Source organism: Bombus affinis, chromosome 4 (genome assembly GCF_024516045.1).
Source record: "Bombus affinis isolate iyBomAffi1 chromosome 4, iyBomAffi1.2, whole genome shotgun sequence".
Classification (NCBI taxonomy): Eukaryota; Metazoa; Arthropoda; class Insecta; order Hymenoptera; family Apidae; genus Bombus; species Bombus affinis.
In genome coordinates this window covers 12336545-12352438 of record NC_066347.1, presented here as the reverse complement: position 1 = coordinate 12352438, position 15894 = coordinate 12336545, and the positions used below count along the sequence as shown (strand labels likewise).

General features: G+C 29.7%; 5 protein-coding genes across 10 annotated transcripts in view; 3 read left to right on the top strand and 2 right to left on the bottom strand.

Annotated features, from left to right (window-relative positions):
* LOC126915084 (serine/threonine-protein kinase tricornered) overlaps nt 1-782 on the bottom strand; it is a 43756-nt gene extending 42974 nt beyond the window's left edge. Inside the window, exon 1 of one of the 2 annotated variants that reach the window (XM_050719459.1) lies at nt 174-782. Coding sequence is in view for 1 of the 2 variants with exons in the window: in XM_050719454.1 (XP_050575411.1) it covers nt 342-343 (2 nt within the window). In the remaining variant the exon portion in view is untranslated. The remainder of the gene's footprint in view (nt 1-173) is intronic. The other variant, XM_050719454.1, reaches the window with a different exon arrangement.
* Nucleotides 783-1495: 713 nt separating this feature from the next.
* Nucleotides 1496-4382, top strand: LOC126915140 (transcription initiation factor TFIID subunit 11). Its single transcript, XM_050719575.1, has 6 exons — nt 1496-1714; nt 1847-2047; nt 2120-2388; nt 2466-2553; nt 2632-2728; nt 2806-4382. Exons 2-6 carry the CDS (start codon nt 1904-1906, stop codon nt 2937-2939), a joined length of 732 nt encoding a protein of 243 aa, XP_050575532.1. The 5' UTR covers nt 1496-1714; nt 1847-1903; the 3' UTR covers nt 2940-4382.
* A 621-nt stretch (nt 4383-5003) lies between these two features.
* LOC126915155 (zinc metalloproteinase nas-36-like) lies at nt 5004-7538 on the top strand. 2 transcript variants are annotated; one of them, XM_050719596.1, is made up of 3 exons: nt 5004-5390; nt 5704-5845; nt 6876-7538. In XM_050719596.1, the coding sequence occupies exons 1-3, from the start codon at nt 5385-5387 to the stop codon at nt 7046-7048; spliced, it is 321 nt and encodes a 106-aa protein (XP_050575553.1). In that variant the 5' UTR covers nt 5004-5384; the 3' UTR covers nt 7049-7538. The 2 variants fall into 2 exon arrangements, with proteins under 2 accessions (XP_050575553.1, XP_050575552.1); XM_050719595.1 differs by lacking the exon at nt 5004-5390 and having other exon boundaries at nt 5439-5845.
* Nucleotides 6915-15822, top strand: LOC126915097 (putative fatty acyl-CoA reductase CG5065). Of its 3 annotated transcripts, none has more exons than XM_050719495.1 (9): nt 6915-7001; nt 12610-12822; nt 13142-13339; nt 13480-13676; nt 13891-14000; nt 14324-14519; nt 14629-14868; nt 14947-15204; nt 15378-15822. In XM_050719495.1, exons 2-9 carry the CDS (start codon nt 12625-12627, stop codon nt 15538-15540), a joined length of 1560 nt encoding a protein of 519 aa, XP_050575452.1. In that variant the 5' UTR covers nt 6915-7001; nt 12610-12624; the 3' UTR covers nt 15541-15822. The 3 variants fall into 3 exon arrangements, with proteins under 3 accessions (XP_050575452.1, XP_050575451.1, XP_050575450.1); XM_050719494.1 differs by lacking the exon at nt 6915-7001 and adding an exon at nt 9418-9634 and having other exon boundaries at nt 12600-12822; XM_050719493.1 differs by lacking the exon at nt 6915-7001 and adding an exon at nt 9419-9634.
* Nucleotides 7178-8328, bottom strand: LOC126915151 (biogenesis of lysosome-related organelles complex 1 subunit 4). Of its 2 annotated transcripts, XR_007710032.1 has the most exons (5): nt 8132-8328; nt 7935-8006; nt 7629-7850; nt 7346-7538; nt 7178-7255 (listed from the first exon to the last, which is right to left on the bottom strand). XR_007710032.1 is itself a non-coding variant. In XM_050719589.1 (4 exons), exons 1-4 carry the CDS (start codon nt 8210-8212, stop codon nt 7446-7448), a joined length of 468 nt encoding a protein of 155 aa, XP_050575546.1. In that variant the 5' UTR covers nt 8213-8328; the 3' UTR covers nt 7281-7445. The 2 variants fall into 2 exon arrangements, 1 of the variants encoding a protein (XP_050575546.1); XM_050719589.1 differs by lacking the exon at nt 7178-7255 and having other exon boundaries at nt 7281-7538.
* Nucleotides 15823-15894: the final 72 nt, after the last annotated feature.

The following is a 15894-nucleotide window of genomic DNA, read 5'->3' as shown; positions in this document are numbered from 1 at the left end:
TAGATGTGTTAGCACAAAAGTTTAGAATGACATTGTTGATAAAGCGCATGATAGTATGCGTATGAAGAGACGTGTGTGCGGATTAAGCGCGAACATATACAAAGGGTTATGTGTTGTGCAAAATTCAATGTAAATTTACAATATTTTCTGCTTGTATCGGCAGTTTTTCATACCGTCTACGAGGACAATCTTTTCCACTGTCTTATGCTCGATGAAGAGCTGTCGCGACGGATGCAATGCTCGCTGGCAACGAAACCCTTTCTTCTCCTTTCGCCATAATTTTCTCGTGAAATCCGGTACGCAACGAACGCCGTGTATTTTCCAAGACACACCGTACTCACATCTTAATACGCGACTCCGTCTTGAAACTGCATTCGTAGGCCCGGTATTCGATGCTTCGACGTTAGAATCGAGTCAACTCTTTGCCGACGATGTTACTCTCGATCTTTGATATTTCACTGTATTCCACTCACTCACCACCGCTCTCCCCTCGGCCCTCGAATAAGATAGACAATATACTCGGCCGAGTTACTGACTACAGACCTACCGAGCCACCAGCTATCGTCCCGAGTTCCGGCCAGTTCTCGATATCCCTTTTCCCCGCGCCGAGTACCCTTTGCTTTTCAGTTCAATTATCTATCGATTCGTATCCAATATTAAATTTCTTTTTACTTCAATCACTCGAGTCACTTGCCTTGATAAAATCGCGCGATACTTTTTTGTGAACACCAACAAACTATGAAAATCGTGAATACGATCTGGTATTGACAAATACGTCGCGGCGTCGCGACACTGTCGACTAAATTTTACTCAGCCACCAGCTGGCGCCACGTTGCGATGCCTCGCGTCGTTTAATTCCTAAAAATATTCCCATTGAACAATGAAATATATATGCATTTTACATCTAAGCTTTTTTCTATAGATTTTTCATAGCGATATATCACATAGATGTTACTTTTCTAAAATTTTACTTTTCTCCAGTTTTACATTTTTCAATATAATAAATAGGTATAAATTCGTTTGTGTTTGAAAAATGAGAAACACGTGTGGCTCAATATGCCTGGATCAATTTGATTTAAACTTCCTTATACTCTGACTCGCTTCGATACATTTAAAATAATTGAAATCTTTTTATACAAATATATATTTACAGATTTAACGAAAAATCAAGAATCTTTTAGTTAAATTATTTTATTTTCCGTATATAAGAATAAACGCGATATTTTAATCATTATAATACAATTTATATTATTAGAGTTGATAATTCAATAATTCGGAGAGTAAACATTTATTCTATATTCGTACTAAATCTTACACAACTTATTATTATAATATTTAATTATATTTTTTTCTAAACAAATAATCTTGTTACAGATTGAAATAATAAAAAATTAGCAGAAATTATATAAAATTATTTAATAAGATAAAAAGTTACGTTCTCGAGTTTATTGTGTATTTCATGATCTATACTATTAAATTAATATGTCATTTTTTAATATTCTACGTCCTACCTATTGAAAAGTATGGCGGGTTTGTTTGAATTAAACCATAAATAGTTCTTATACAAGCACTATTACGGGTAACGTTTTTTATACATCACATTAGGGTATTGAAGACCATTGTTGCAAAACGTGCATAGATTTACAGAGCTCTTTATAATCTATTTATTAGCTTATGCTTGTTAATTAAATATTTAGATTAAACTTTTCATAAGGTGATTATTATAATATTTAATCTAACCTAAAATAATATATTTTTATAGGATTCGATTAGTTATAAATAACCTAAACAAATACAAAACCTACTCCTAAACCAAAGACAAATACAAGAAATTTTTAATTTTTAGAATGACTCAGAAGCCCTAAATTTATAATATTTGTAATTCTATATATCTTATTACATTATGGATAATATATTTGGAAAAGAAGACTCTGGAAATGAAAGCGAGCATGTAGATGTTGAGGAAAAGGAAGAAAAAGTTAGTCCTTCGCAAGATTCTGTAATCAAAGATGTAGAAACGGTGGATGTTGATAATATACAAGTTAAGGTATGTTAGTAGGATACTATATCACTAAGCTAATATATTTTCATTTGTTCGTTTATTTATTCATAATATTAGGTAGAATTTGATGCAATGAGTTCACAGTCGCAGTCGGATGGAGAAGAAATAGAAAGTAATTTGTTATGTGACGAAGTCACAGAATTGGAAGATCAATTGGAAATTGTTAAACATGAAATTGAAAGTAGAGAAGAAGAACAAGTTAGGGAAGATATATTTGAAAATGACATAGTATTGCCTCATGCAAATCCAACAAGTGTTAAAGAAAGAAGAGAAAGTAAAGAGAAAAGTAAAAAAGAATTGGAAGAAGAGGAAAGAGAAAGGATGCAGTATGTACTTAAATTTTGTGCAGTTTCTGAATATATATTATTTTATACATAAATAAGATATTTCTTTTTCTTCAAAGAGTACTAGTGTCAAATTTTACGGAGGATCAATTGGACAGATATGAAATGTATAGAAGAGCAGCTTTTCCAAAAGCTGCGATAAAAAGAGTAATTATTTTTCTCTTACATTTTTTATAATACTATGTTTCTTAAAATGTATTTCATAAATTATATGCCATATTGCAGATCATGCAAACTATAACAGGTTGTTCAGTGTCACAGAATGTGGTCATTGCTATGTCTGGTATTGCAAAAGTGTTTGTTGGGGAAATAGTAGAAGAAGGTGATACTTAAATCTTCTGTTGATATATTTAATGAGTTAAACTATTTCCTTTAATTCAAATATGATTATTAAATTAGCTCTTGATGTTATGGAAGCTCATCAGGAATCAGGTCCTTTACAACCAAAACATTTAAGAGAAGCAGTTAGAAGATTAAGACTTCAAGGACAAATTCCAAATGGTCGTGCTAATAAAACATTCTTCCGATTATAAGTATTCTTTAGCATAATTATTTAAAACTGTGATTTAAAACAAATGTCTTTAATAAGTGACAAAGTTGGGTAAATATTTTTGTATAAAAAGGTGTGATATATACACAATGTATTAATATCTATACAGAAAGTTATTCAAATGAGAACAAATACAGCTTCTCATACATGCACACGCATGAAGTTAACAACATGAAAGTGATGATACATGAGACATAAAGTTAACGACATGAAATAAATTTTTGCTATTGATTATATAATTATATCATTGTTTTATATTATTAGTATTATTTTCGTCAAAATGGCTTTCGCACGTTTCTCTATTTTCTACCATCGTTTGGTATTATCAAACGAAATTTTACAACAGCGTGCAAAGATTAATATATTTATGTTTAAACTAGTTTCAAGTTATGAAGAGAATAAATAATCATAAAAAATATCCAAATATGACAATGTGAAATGGATAAATTAATAATTATGTAAGGATAATCTACAATTTTATTTTTATTTTTTTTTTTTTTTTGTTAATGAGATACAAATTATTGAAGAAATTAAAGATAAAATATTTTATGTTTATATTGTCTCATTTGTTAAATTAAGAGAAATCAAATTCATCAATGAATATATTATTTTTATATCAATTTAATCATAAAATATTTTTATTATCCAAACATATTTCTATGAGTGAAATAATATTTGCATTATATTATACCTCCTTTAAATATTAATTAGTATTTATAATATTGATATGTGATAGCATCTTTCATATTGCTATTTTCTGGTTTTTAATACTTCTTAGTAGTAGTAATTGATGACACAGTCAATTGTTTTATTTTGACTAACCAAATATACTATATATATATACAACTATCACATATCTTACATATATAGGTGAAACTGTCAGATAAAATGTGATTTATTTTATCATTGATATTACTTTTAATCAATTTGACCTATTAATGTATAATTTCATTTAACTGATGAAGCATTGTGAGCGATTAATGTAATATGTATTTATTACCTACGTTGTTATTAGTATGCATTATTTTAGAGAAGTCTGATAACGGTATTAAATCTGGAGATTTGTATACCTTTAAGTTAAATGAAAATGCTCTAACGTTTAATTCAAATTCTTTGAATGCTAATGCAATTCATGAATGGTAATAATATTTTTTTTATATTGTAAAAATTATATCAACCCACATATGTTTTACAATTGTTTATTATCTACTGATTATGTTGTTATACTAGTTATGAGACTTAACATTAAGTTTATGAAATTAGTATGTACGATAATCAAGAGGTCAACCTTTTCTCTGCTGAATTAAATGTCTTACAAAAAGTGTATGTTCTTGGGTTTAATAACAAAAAATTCAGATATGTGAAAGTCAGTTACTTAAATGAGTACGCAATTCATATAATTTGAAATAAATATTCATTTAATATACGTTGGATGCAGTTTAGTCAAATAATACCACAACGAAATGATAAAGGATGTTATCATGGTCCATTTTACTGTAAACCTCTAACAAACCGTCGGCGCAAATTACTTAGTTATTTAAATAAAATGCTTTATGAAAACCCTACAATGAGTGTGGAGTTACATGAAAAGGAACAAACTAACTTATTGAAGTATATTGGACATCCTACTGAAAATAGTAAGTAAACAAGGAAGTTATTCATTTAGATTTATGCACTTCCAAACGTACCTAGTATGTACTTAATATCTATTTTTAATCAATTAACTTATTATATATCTATTATATATGTATATATAAATCTATTATTAATCTATTTTAAAGATAACATTTTTTTATTAACAAAATAAATCACTTTTCAAATATTATAGATAGTGAATTGTGGGATGACTGGAGCAATTGGAGTACATGCAGTGTAACATGCGGAAGTGGTCGTCAAGTTCGTTGGCGTCATTGTTCAGCAGAACATTGCATAAAAGGATTAAAGAGAGCACAAATAAAAGCATGCCATTTAAAAAATTGTGATTCTAAAGATATTCTTCAATGGCTTGGCATTAAATCCAAATAGTTTTATTAAAAATAGAGAATGCATTGTTATATTTTAAGTTTATACAGAAATACGAACATAAGATTTTGATTTTAATTCTATATTCAATTAAAATGAATCTTTTCCTTCAATGAAATTGTATTTAACTTTAACTAAATTTTACACATTATATTTAACTGATGTAATAATCAATGGTATTTCTGTCTGTATTGTTGGCTGCTATTTATCGATAAATTTCTATTTTTCCATTCTTTGCTTTAGTATTTCCGCTCTATTAAAAAGGTGAAAGATATTACACATTTTAGTACAGTTTGCGTACATACATACGTACATATATCTGCCATACCTTACGAAATTATTATAGCACATTTGTATCATATGCATATTGTTCTGAATTAAATTTTCAGCAACGATATATATGTAAATGATGGTAAAAAAAAACCATTAAACACTTACTTTGCTGTGATACAGACAAAACTACATAATTTTACTTTATCCTCAATTAATCATTTCTATTAAATAATAATATTGCTTAATCCTCTTATATGTAATTTTATTATTGTTATAGCTTTAAAAAGATTATTGGATCATTTCGTACATTGATAGATAATTTCAGTCAGTAAAAAGTATTACATGAAATTAATAAATCAGTAATGCAAATTATGCTATATGATTTGGTAAAATCGTTTGTTAAAACATTTATCATTATATTTATTTTTATAGAGTGTTTATCAATTTTTCAGTCCGAAAGTCGTTTAAATAATATTATATTAACTTCTTATAAACAATCATCTCCCAGACAAAAGGAAAATTTGCATCGTACCATGGAAACATACGCTATTACAAATAACGAAGTTGATACAGATGGACAAAGTGAAAAAAAAGGTATAACCAATAAGCAATTGATTTACTATTTTAATTATTATTTGATAAATACTTTATATAATTATAGAAAATATTATTAAAGGAGAATATATTCGGTCGCCCGGAAAGTTCATTCCGATTTACATTTAGATTCGATATACATTTATTGAATTATATAGGTGCTATTTTATTCCACAACCTTTCTCCATCCTTTAAGCAACTTGAATATTGCATCCTTCCAGAACTTCTCAGGTTTTTCAGCGAAAAACTTTTCAATAAGATCTTTCATGTCAACCAATTTCCTTCAAAATCGGAACTAACTTTCCGGACAATCCCATATTAGCCTATTAAGGGCCAGGGATTACGTTAACACTGTATTTCATTTGTAGTTATCTTCGATCAATTTACTTTATTGACGTTTGCTTTCTACTATTATGGCTATGAAAAAGAATTCTGAGGACTTGCCTAATATTCTTGCTTTCTTTTTTATTATTTCTTCTGTCAACTAGATTCTACATTTTTATACAGTTCGTACAAATTGTAATATTTGTAGCATCGTGGTAAGCTATGCTTTTGTAAATCATAATCTTTCTTGTGTCTCTGATTTTGAATTGATTTTTGTAAAACATTTATTATTCTAGTACATATTTTGTATCTTGATAAAAGAATATGTAAATTACTTTATTTAATTTTTCACCAATATATTTGTAGTAATTTCAAACTTTTTAATTGTAAAAATGTTATTTTTTTTTTTTTCAAGAATGTCATGTTTGTACATATCTTCAAACTTAATATATTGTAATTATTTAAAATTTAGGTAAATATAATAACAGACTTGAAAATTATTCAATACATCATTTTATTAATGGTAATAATTGTATTAAATAGTATTTTAATGTAGGAATTATTCTTTATTATCATTATATGAGTCTTAAATTTATTGTATATTTTTCAAAATATGTGGCAAATATGAATGTTATATTTATGGCACTGTTTTAGCAGTAATCTTATATGAATATCTTTATTTGAAAATGAAATATTTTAACGATAGGTAGGATCAATCGTCAAGGACCAAAAATATGGGATCAATGGGGAAACTGGTCAAGCTGTAGCGTTACTTGTGGTATAGGAAAATTAACAAGATGGAGGCATTGTATAGGTGGAAGTTGTTTATTAGGTGAAAAGAAAGCACAATTAAAAACTTGTACTCTTGCAGCATGTTAATGGTCAGACTATGAATTATGGTAGTTTTTTAGTATTTTAGGGATAAAATTGGCAAAATATGTTAAATTTGAATAATGATAATTATTCCAGGGTTGCATGTTCTCTATTTATTAAATACTATTCAGCCAGTAAATTCAAGGTATAATTTTATTTGATTCGTTAATGAATATTTGTCTGTAACATTTTATGTCAGAAAACATTTTATATCTGAAAACAATCACAACACAATACGTACTAAAATAATTTTTATTTCATATCTATAACAGAAACATGCGAAATTCATTTAATAATACACACCTCTTAAATATTGAAGATTTTCTTCAGAATGTAGCATATATTAATGTATGAAAATAATTGATAAATCTATTATATGTCTCTATAAAATAAAGTATTTTATTCATTCACTCTTAAAATAGTCATTGGTTCTATAAATTGTTGGAGGCTCGTACATTGATAATTTATTAGGTACCACAGGTTCTTGAGTTTTTTTCTGAAATACATATCATGAAATATATGTATTACGAATCAGGTAATCGTGTTATCAATATTATGAAAGTAACAAAGTAACAAAATGACTTACAAAGAAAGATAAACGATTTAACATTCCGAATAATCTATCAGAGATTCCTAATTCAGCTTCTGCATTATCAACGGCAGCTTCTAATGTTGTTAGATTTACATTAATCATTGCAATAACATGTTCTAAAGCATCTATTCGTCTGCTAAGATTTATGACCTCTTGTTGCATGTCTTGTAGTTTTGGGATATGTTGATCAATACATTGGCTATTTTCAGACTGAACCTTTTAACACAAAGTATAATGTATATAATATATATATAAATTATGTTTATTAAAAATCTATTAATTTAAATTATTATCTCTAACCATTTCAATAATTGACTGAAACTCTTCTAAACGCATCATTACATCTTCGATCGCATCATGAAAATTCTTCATCTGGAATGTAACATTACATTATATCGTATGTTTTATTTTACAATTATAGGATATAAGAAAATATTCTTTGATATATGTAACACTTCAGGTTCATTCATTGAGGTTATGTATAGGATGGTACATACTTGACTGGATAAATCTAGTTTTAAATAATTTGCGTAATCCTTAGCTAATTCTTCGACTATCGGTATAGTGTGCGAAGACATTTTTTTAATAACAATTTATTAAAATGATATTCAATCGTTTACATTGTTTGTTACTAAAACGCCACTTCTTGATATCACACGTCTGTGATATGATAAGATATATATAAAGATCTTTGTTTCCGTCAAGTTAGTTTCTTACTCTGCAAAATATATGAAAGCTGCAAAGAAATGTATGTTATATAAAATACATAGAATTAATTCAATATTACATCAAAGTTTAATATTATTTTACTTGGTTCTGTATTTTATTATTATATTTAAATTACTTCTTTATCGACATAAAATTTTACTACATTAAACTTATAAATACAATAATACTATTACTTATTGGGTAAGGAACAAATTATATAGCAAATGTTTAATGAGCGATAGCAAGGAGAGAAAGGAAGAGATATTTTCTAGAGGAGTAATGTAAATGTCGATGAACTACAAATGTGCATTGAGTTTACACAACATCTTTGCGTAACGAAAAACATACTTGTAAAAACATTAAAGCGATACAAGTAACTTTTCAGTGAAAGGAGCAAGTGTAACTTATTGCACCTAATTATATCAAAATTATATCGTCCATACCATTACTTTTGCACACATGATTAAATTTAGAAAACATGGTATATGAGTTTATATGATAATACCAAATTATAAAATTTCGTTATATGTCGTTTGACACTTATCTGTGGAGTATAACAATGCACGAATCAAGAAAACTTAGATTTAACTTTTCCAAGGTAGAGAAGAAATTTGCGTTTAATTTTCTTTTCCTTTTTAAGAAGTGCATTTAAATAGTACTCAATACGATAGTATACATGTATGGGTATCTATATGTGGACATATGTTTATAATATTCATAATGTAACAGAAGAAAAAAGTTGGACGTAATTTTAAATTTTTTTAGTGTTACAGTTTGACTGTAGTGACCTAAACGTAAATGTCGATTTAAAAGAAATATAACAATTTCATATTGATTTCAAATTCATTGCATCTCGTACGCAGTGTAATTTGTTTCAGTCAAAAGTATCGTTTTACATTGAAGCTACGTGAAATAGTATGAACGAATTTTATAATGAAAAATATTTCGACAGAAGCAAAAGAAAATGTGCATTTCTTTGTAACTGTATGCATCGAGCGACGAAGATACCGCAAGAAAAACTTTTCGGATAGAAGGAAAAGATTTATATTTCGTCAAATTGAACGCACTTGCGCTCAGGTGGGGAGAAGACATTAGTTCTGCTACGACTTTCAGCTCGATCTGCGTTGAAGCTCAGTAGGTTCGAACACCGTGGTTCACGACTGTTCTTCCTGTTCTTATTTAGTTTGAGCGATTTCGTGTTGTATTTCCAACTCTCCTGTCGATTTCGCGCACTGAAATATCTTAAGAGAGACTTGTTTCGCTTTTATCAGTCTATTCCCGTAGTCTATTAGGTAAGTATATTTTTGTTTAGTATTATTTTCATATCAATTTTTTGATATTAGGTACCGGTGATATATTTTTCGTTTTGTTGTGTAATGAAATCAGTCAATGAAATCAATCGGTTACTCCTTAACGTTGATAGTGGGTGACTTTAGGAAAGAATGAATAATAAATTGGAAATAAATAAATATATATTAAGGTTGGTCATATATCAACGATAATAATAAAAGTTGTTATTATTACTATTTTGCAACTATTATATTCATTCAATTATTTGACTCTTTTTATTCATGTGAAAAGTGATTGGACTAAGCAACAAGTCAAGCAGCTATCGATATAGTTGTTTTTGTATTTAACCCTCTGCTGTCACTTTTAACCTTCCTACTGATTCGTATATAAAATTTTAGTTGCAGTTATTATTTAAATAAATTTAACAAATACATATTAGGGAGATTGAATGAAAGATAAGAATAACTAGATAATAAACGATACAGATAAATGGGAAGAAAAAGAAAGGAAATAATAAGATGGAATATACGATATACGATATACAATGGTGATGACTTTTCATCAAATGTTTTTTTGTTCGATCGTCGAAAAACAGAATGATTTTCTATTTATTTAGTTGATCGTATTTCTCGTCGACATAATTATTAGTTTAAGTGGAAATGTTATTTTATCTGGGATTAAATATGTTTTAAGGATGTGTAAACAATTTTTTTAAATTAAATCAACGTAATATATCTTCATAAATTATTCTACGAAGATCTTTCATAAGGCTGTTAAATTAAATGTATCGGTATATGCGATCGATAGATACTCTCTACACTATCGCAAGCATTCATTCGAAATCGTGATTTGTTTAGGGTAATAAATCCTTGATTATAAATATTTTAATCTGAAACGATAAATCTCGAAACGAATTTTACACGGTTGTCCAGTTTCATCGCTTATCATCAAGACATTTCGAATTCATACGAATTTGTTTTGCTAATGATATAATTGTTTCCTTTTTCGTTGAACGAATAAATTCTTTGCAGTTATTTTTGTAAAGCCTTTTTAAGAGGCATTTTTTAAATCGATAATGACACTAATTATCGAATACCGTGCAGAAATTATTGGGCATGTATGTAGAATAGTAGGAAGAGTTATACACTTTACTTATTTTGAAACATAAATATTCATAAGATTTAAAATTATATAGTGCTCTTAGATAACATTTAATAGGGAAAACACTATTAAATTACACGATTTACTCTGTACACTTCCGTTTTCTAAAAGAAGACTTTGTTGCAGCTATGTATATATTAAATTTTTCTGTTCACCGGGATGCTTCAAGTAGATGTCGGCTAAACTGTAAACAGGTTTTAAAATAGAGGATTGTTCTATGAATAAAGTTGCAAAAACATTTTACATAGCAATGAGCAATTTATTCTTACACTTGTCATTTTATGAATTAATCTTATTAATCTTAAATCAATTTGTATTAAATGGAAGGAAAAGTATTTTAAAAGGTTTTGCACCAAATCGTGGTACGCGAAGATTGTTCTAGTTTTGTAATTGAGATTTTATATTATTGCCGTCGAAAGGTTCTGTAAAAGTGAAACTCATTCAATGTTGCCACATTTAATACTATCGAATGACCGGACCATTCACTTTCTAACGAAACTACATAATTTTACTTCAATTTCTATGATCTTCTATCTATGATACTTATACGCGTGTATCAAAAATAACACAATTTTTTCAGTTTTCGTAGATTTTTCCATTGCTCGCATCTTTTCACATTTTATTAAATACCATAATGTTATAGAATGTATGGTAACATTTTCGACAAAAATTGATTAAAATATCACAATCGATTATGTTAATGTTTTAATCGTATAACGAAAATACATACTACTTCGAATGCAAGAAATAACGTATAAAATTTATAGCGATTTTATCGTTGACGTTGCTTTTAAATTCTCGCATAATACATGCGATCGTTATATTCTGTCATGGCAAAATATTACCATAATGCGAGAAATTATATGTTTGTAGAAACAGTTGAACGTACAAATATAGTAAGTGACGGTGACTGTATCTCAAGAATACTTTCACTGTCAAGTACGCGAAACATTCTGTTATTAACATAATTGCGAGATAAAACGACGACTTCTGCAATTAATGCTAGTTAACTATATGATAGGTTAAAATCCGTTTGCTTAAAGATTATGAACTGTACTTCCGAACACGGATGCATTAATGCCTCTGTCTATCGAGGTATGACCTGATAAAAATTAATCGTATATTAGTAACGATACGTGAAATGTATTGGGTTACGACAATACCTACTCACGAAAAGGACTGGTTTAACTTTATTTTCTCCTTGGACTTTGTTCAAATGACAGATAGTGACTGACTTTTGCCGAGATTCAAGCACAATTGAATACGCGATTATGAGATGTTCGCGGAAAAGGAGAATCGAGGAAGTTGGGGAAAGAGACTGACCGAATGAAAAGTGAAAAAATGAAGAAGACGATAAAAAAGAATAACAGTCGTAAAACTCGTTAAAAATATTTCATCTATCTTAGAATATACGAATATGTAGGTATATGTGCTGGTATTTTATTATAATAATATGTGCTTAATTCGTAGAACGGACAGATTCCAGCGAAATGTATTGTTAAGCTTTTTTACAAATGTACCGTTAATTTAGAAAAATATTACATTTATAAATTTAATTCCCTACGTACACAATCAATGTACGCGCGCAAATGTCTACGTACCTATGTGTTTCTGCTGTTTCGAGTTTGATATAAAATATAAATTTAAATCTTATTCGTAGAATCGTTGCTTTCGGTGGATTTTCTATATTTTTCCTTCTTTTCCTTTTTTATTATTAAACCAAGTAGAATAAGGCAATGAGCAATAAAGAAACTAATCTTTTTAGCGGAGACGCTATATACCGAACGTATTGAACTTTCACGATAGTTTGTTTCAGATTTAAAAGAAAAAAATGACCGAATTAAGCGAGATACAATCTTTTTACAAAGGAAAAGTCGTTTTTGTAACCGGAGGGACCGGTTTGATGGGAAAAGTCCTAATCGAGAAGCTACTTTATAGTTGTAGCGATATAAATAAGATTTATATTTTGATACGGCCAAAAAGAGGTCGTACTCCCGAGATGCGTGTCGACGAAATGTTTAAATTACTCGTAAGTATGAACCCTTCTTCTTTGTACTTTATACTTAAAAACTCTTTTTTCTTTTTAACTCTTGCTAATTATTTTCGATTAATCGGAGCTGTATCTAGTATAGTGTACTTGTGTTATCATATAGAAGGTGATTACGAATCATGAGTATCGTCTACGGTGTATCGTATGTGCCCAATTTGTTATTTATCGATTGTATGTATACCAATTACGAAGCAACATATTGAAACTGAATGGAGAGCAACTAATTTTCGAGTAAAATATCGAACCGACAAGTGATTACTATGCGTGATTTAATGAAATTTGAAATAATTTTGAACAGATGTTTCAAAGAATACAAAAGCAAAAGCCTGAAACGATGAAGAAAGTTATACCTTTAAGCGGGGACGTGGGTATGAAGAATTTAGGATTAACTAACGAGCAACTCGAAATATTAATAAACGAAACTGACGTAGTATTCCATTTTGCCGCAACCCTTAAATTAGAATCTAAGTTGAAGGACGCTATTGACATGAATACGGTAAATTTATTAATTAAATCACATAACGAACATTTTGTAGTTTCAAACGTGTATTAATCCAACTATACGTTTCCATTTTGATATTTGTGTTATTCTTTTTAAACTTTCTTTCTTTTATCTGGTTAATATTATCGTTTAAGGTTGGAACGAAAAGAGTTATAGAATTAGGTAGAAAGATGAAAAAGCTGAAGGCATTCGTGCATCTGAGCACAGCCTTCTGTTACGCCGACAAAGAGGAACTCGACGAAAAAGTGTACGAATCATCCGCTGATCCTCACGACGTTATGAGGCTGGTTCAATGGCTAGATGAAAGTGCCATCGATCTTATTACACCCAAGTAATTAATGCCCTTATGGGATTTTATCGCAGAGAAATAATATTGCATTCGTATTTCTTAATAGCTTATAAAATTACAATCTCGGTAATTTTTCTAAAATATTATATTACACATTATGGGAAGAATGACAAATTGTTGTTTAAAATTAGCGTATCGAGTTAGTTTATTTGGCTATTTAAATACTAATAATTCGTATCGATTTCGTCGAATACAGGGTGTTGGGTCTTCATCCGAATACTTATACGTATTCAAAGAGATTGGCCGAAAAACTGGTAGCAGACGAATACCCGGATTTACCTTGTAGCATTGCCAGACCATCAATAGGTAAAAATAATTTGTTGCCGACAAATAATACTTTTTCAAAAACAACTTGCAGAAAAAATGAAAAGCTATAGAGATATACACGTACCAGGGTAAAGGATACTCTTGTTTTCGTCGTTTTTGTAAAAAGTCGAAAGGAAGAGAAATGTTTGATACGATTACAATATATATTTTTATTTTCAGCTGATCGCTTACTTAAACATTTCATTGTTAACGCGTGAAAATGTCTTAATTCGCGATATACATATTCATATAGACTGTCGTTAAACGAATTGATAGAATACGGATTTCGTGTGAAAGCAAATATTACATTGTCGTATGTACAGTAACTCCAGCTTTGGCAGAACCGTTACCTGGTTGGGTGGATAACCTAAACGGACCTGTGGGCCTTATGGTGGGTGCAGGCAAAGGTGTGATAAGGTCGATGCTCTGTAATGGAAGCTATCACGCCGAAGTAATACCCGTCGACCTTGCTATCAATGCCTTAATCGCAATCGCATATAGAACAGCTACGACGACCAAGTAAGCTACTCCATCAGCCTTTCCGTTATCTGTTTGTAGGTCAAATAGTAATTGGAACCATCTAGTCTCTGCTCTTTGGTTTACATATTTCTCACTTTTTCTTTGCTAGAGATACAAGTATACAGGTATACAATATGACGCAAAGTGGCATATTACCCATTACGTGGGGAGAAGTATTGGGTAAAGGCAAAAAGATCGCGTATGAATATCCTTTCGAAGGACAAATTTGGTATCCAACCGGTGACATACATAGCAGCAAATTCGTACATAATCTGATCGTCTTCTTGTTTCACATTATACCGGCTTATTTCATCGATTTTCTTATGTTGATATTTCGGCAAAAGAGATTGTAAGCCAAGTTTTTCGAATTAATTACTTCTTTTCTATCTTGTCAGTTTTGAATTGTACATAGGATATTCCTTTTTAGTATGGTTCGTATCCAAAGACGTATTTCCGTCGGACTCGAAGTTTTACAATACTTCACTATGAGGGAATGGACCTTCCATAACTCAAACTTGCTAATAATGCGGCAAGAAATGAGTCCCAAAGACAAGGAGATTTTCCCAATAGATTTCTTGTCCATCGATCATGCCGACTATATAAAAACTTGCGTTCTAGGTGCACGACAATATTGCATGAAAGAGAATTTGTCCACGTTGCCGAACGCTAGAAGACACCAAGCGATGTATGTATTCACGTTGTCAGTTTTAAAATGCTATTACGTTCCATCTTTTTGAAGAATATCGTAATACAAGCATGCGTAAATGTTTTTTAAACAATTCTGATTTCTTATTATCGTACTTTCGTAGAATGAACGTTTCGCTCTATCGCGATATAATTCGCGTATTGTACTTTCAGATTATACGTCATTCACATAATTGCTGTCTATCTATTTTACATCGGAATATTATATCTTATTTACAAGAATTTCGAAATAGCAAGATCTGGTTTGGATTCTGTCACGGAGCACGTGAAATCTTTGTCATTTTTGGGCGGAGTTATGCGGAAGGTCCACCAGTAATAGCATAATGTATATTATGTTTTTGTATACAAACGATTTAACCTATTCTTTTGTCTTAAAAGAGTTTTGTTTTATATTTTTGCTTAAAACCAGCGTGTATTCTATAACAAGACCCAACAAGCCCCATTAAGAACTTTCTCTTAAGTTTCTTTACTATGCAATAGCGAACCACGCACGACTTTTCATCGAATCAGACTATATGAAGTTACATTTGTATATGCGTGTTCTTCTTTTACGTCCGAGATAAATAGTAGTAAGTTAATAAACGAAATTTGCTATTTACTAGTACCAAATTTCATAATAGATTGGCACCGAGTAATTTCAAATCCGATTTGAAATTCCGTTATTGAACTA

Bases quoted from the DNA above. Each gene is read 5' to 3' on its own strand.
- LOC126915151 (XM_050719589.1), bottom strand. From the start codon at position 8,212: ATGTCTTCGCACACTATACCGATAGTCGAAGAATTAGCTAAGGATTAC. The intron at 8,007-8,131 runs GTATGTACCATC...GTTACATTCCAG, and splicing joins AACTAGATTTATCCAGTCAA to ATGAAGAATTTTCATGATGC. The intron at 7,851-7,934 runs GTTAGAGATAAT...TTGTGTTAAAAG, and splicing joins TTCAGTCAATTATTGAAATG to GTTCAGTCTGAAAATAGCCA.
- LOC126915140 (XM_050719575.1), top strand. From the start codon at position 1,904: ATGGATAATATATTTGGAAAAGAAGACTCTGGAAATGAAAGCGAGCAT. The intron at 2,554-2,631 runs GTAATTATTTTT...GCCATATTGCAG, and splicing joins CAAAAGCTGCGATAAAAAGA to ATCATGCAAACTATAACAGG. The intron at 2,729-2,805 runs GTGATACTTAAA...TTATTAAATTAG, and splicing joins TGGGGAAATAGTAGAAGAAG to CTCTTGATGTTATGGAAGCT.
- LOC126915097 (XM_050719495.1), top strand. From the start codon at position 12,625: ATGACCGAATTAAGCGAGATACAATCTTTTTACAAAGGAAAAGTCGTT. The intron at 14,520-14,628 runs GTAAGCTACTCC...TTTCTTTGCTAG, and splicing joins AGAACAGCTACGACGACCAA to AGATACAAGTATACAGGTAT. The intron at 15,205-15,377 runs GTATGTATTCAC...TTGTACTTTCAG, and splicing joins GCTAGAAGACACCAAGCGAT to ATTATACGTCATTCACATAA.
- LOC126915155 (XM_050719595.1), top strand. From the start codon at position 5,614: ATGCAAATTATGCTATATGATTTGGTAAAATCGTTTGTTAAAACATTT. The intron at 5,846-6,875 runs GTATAACCAATA...TTTTAACGATAG, and splicing joins TGGACAAAGTGAAAAAAAAG to GTAGGATCAATCGTCAAGGA.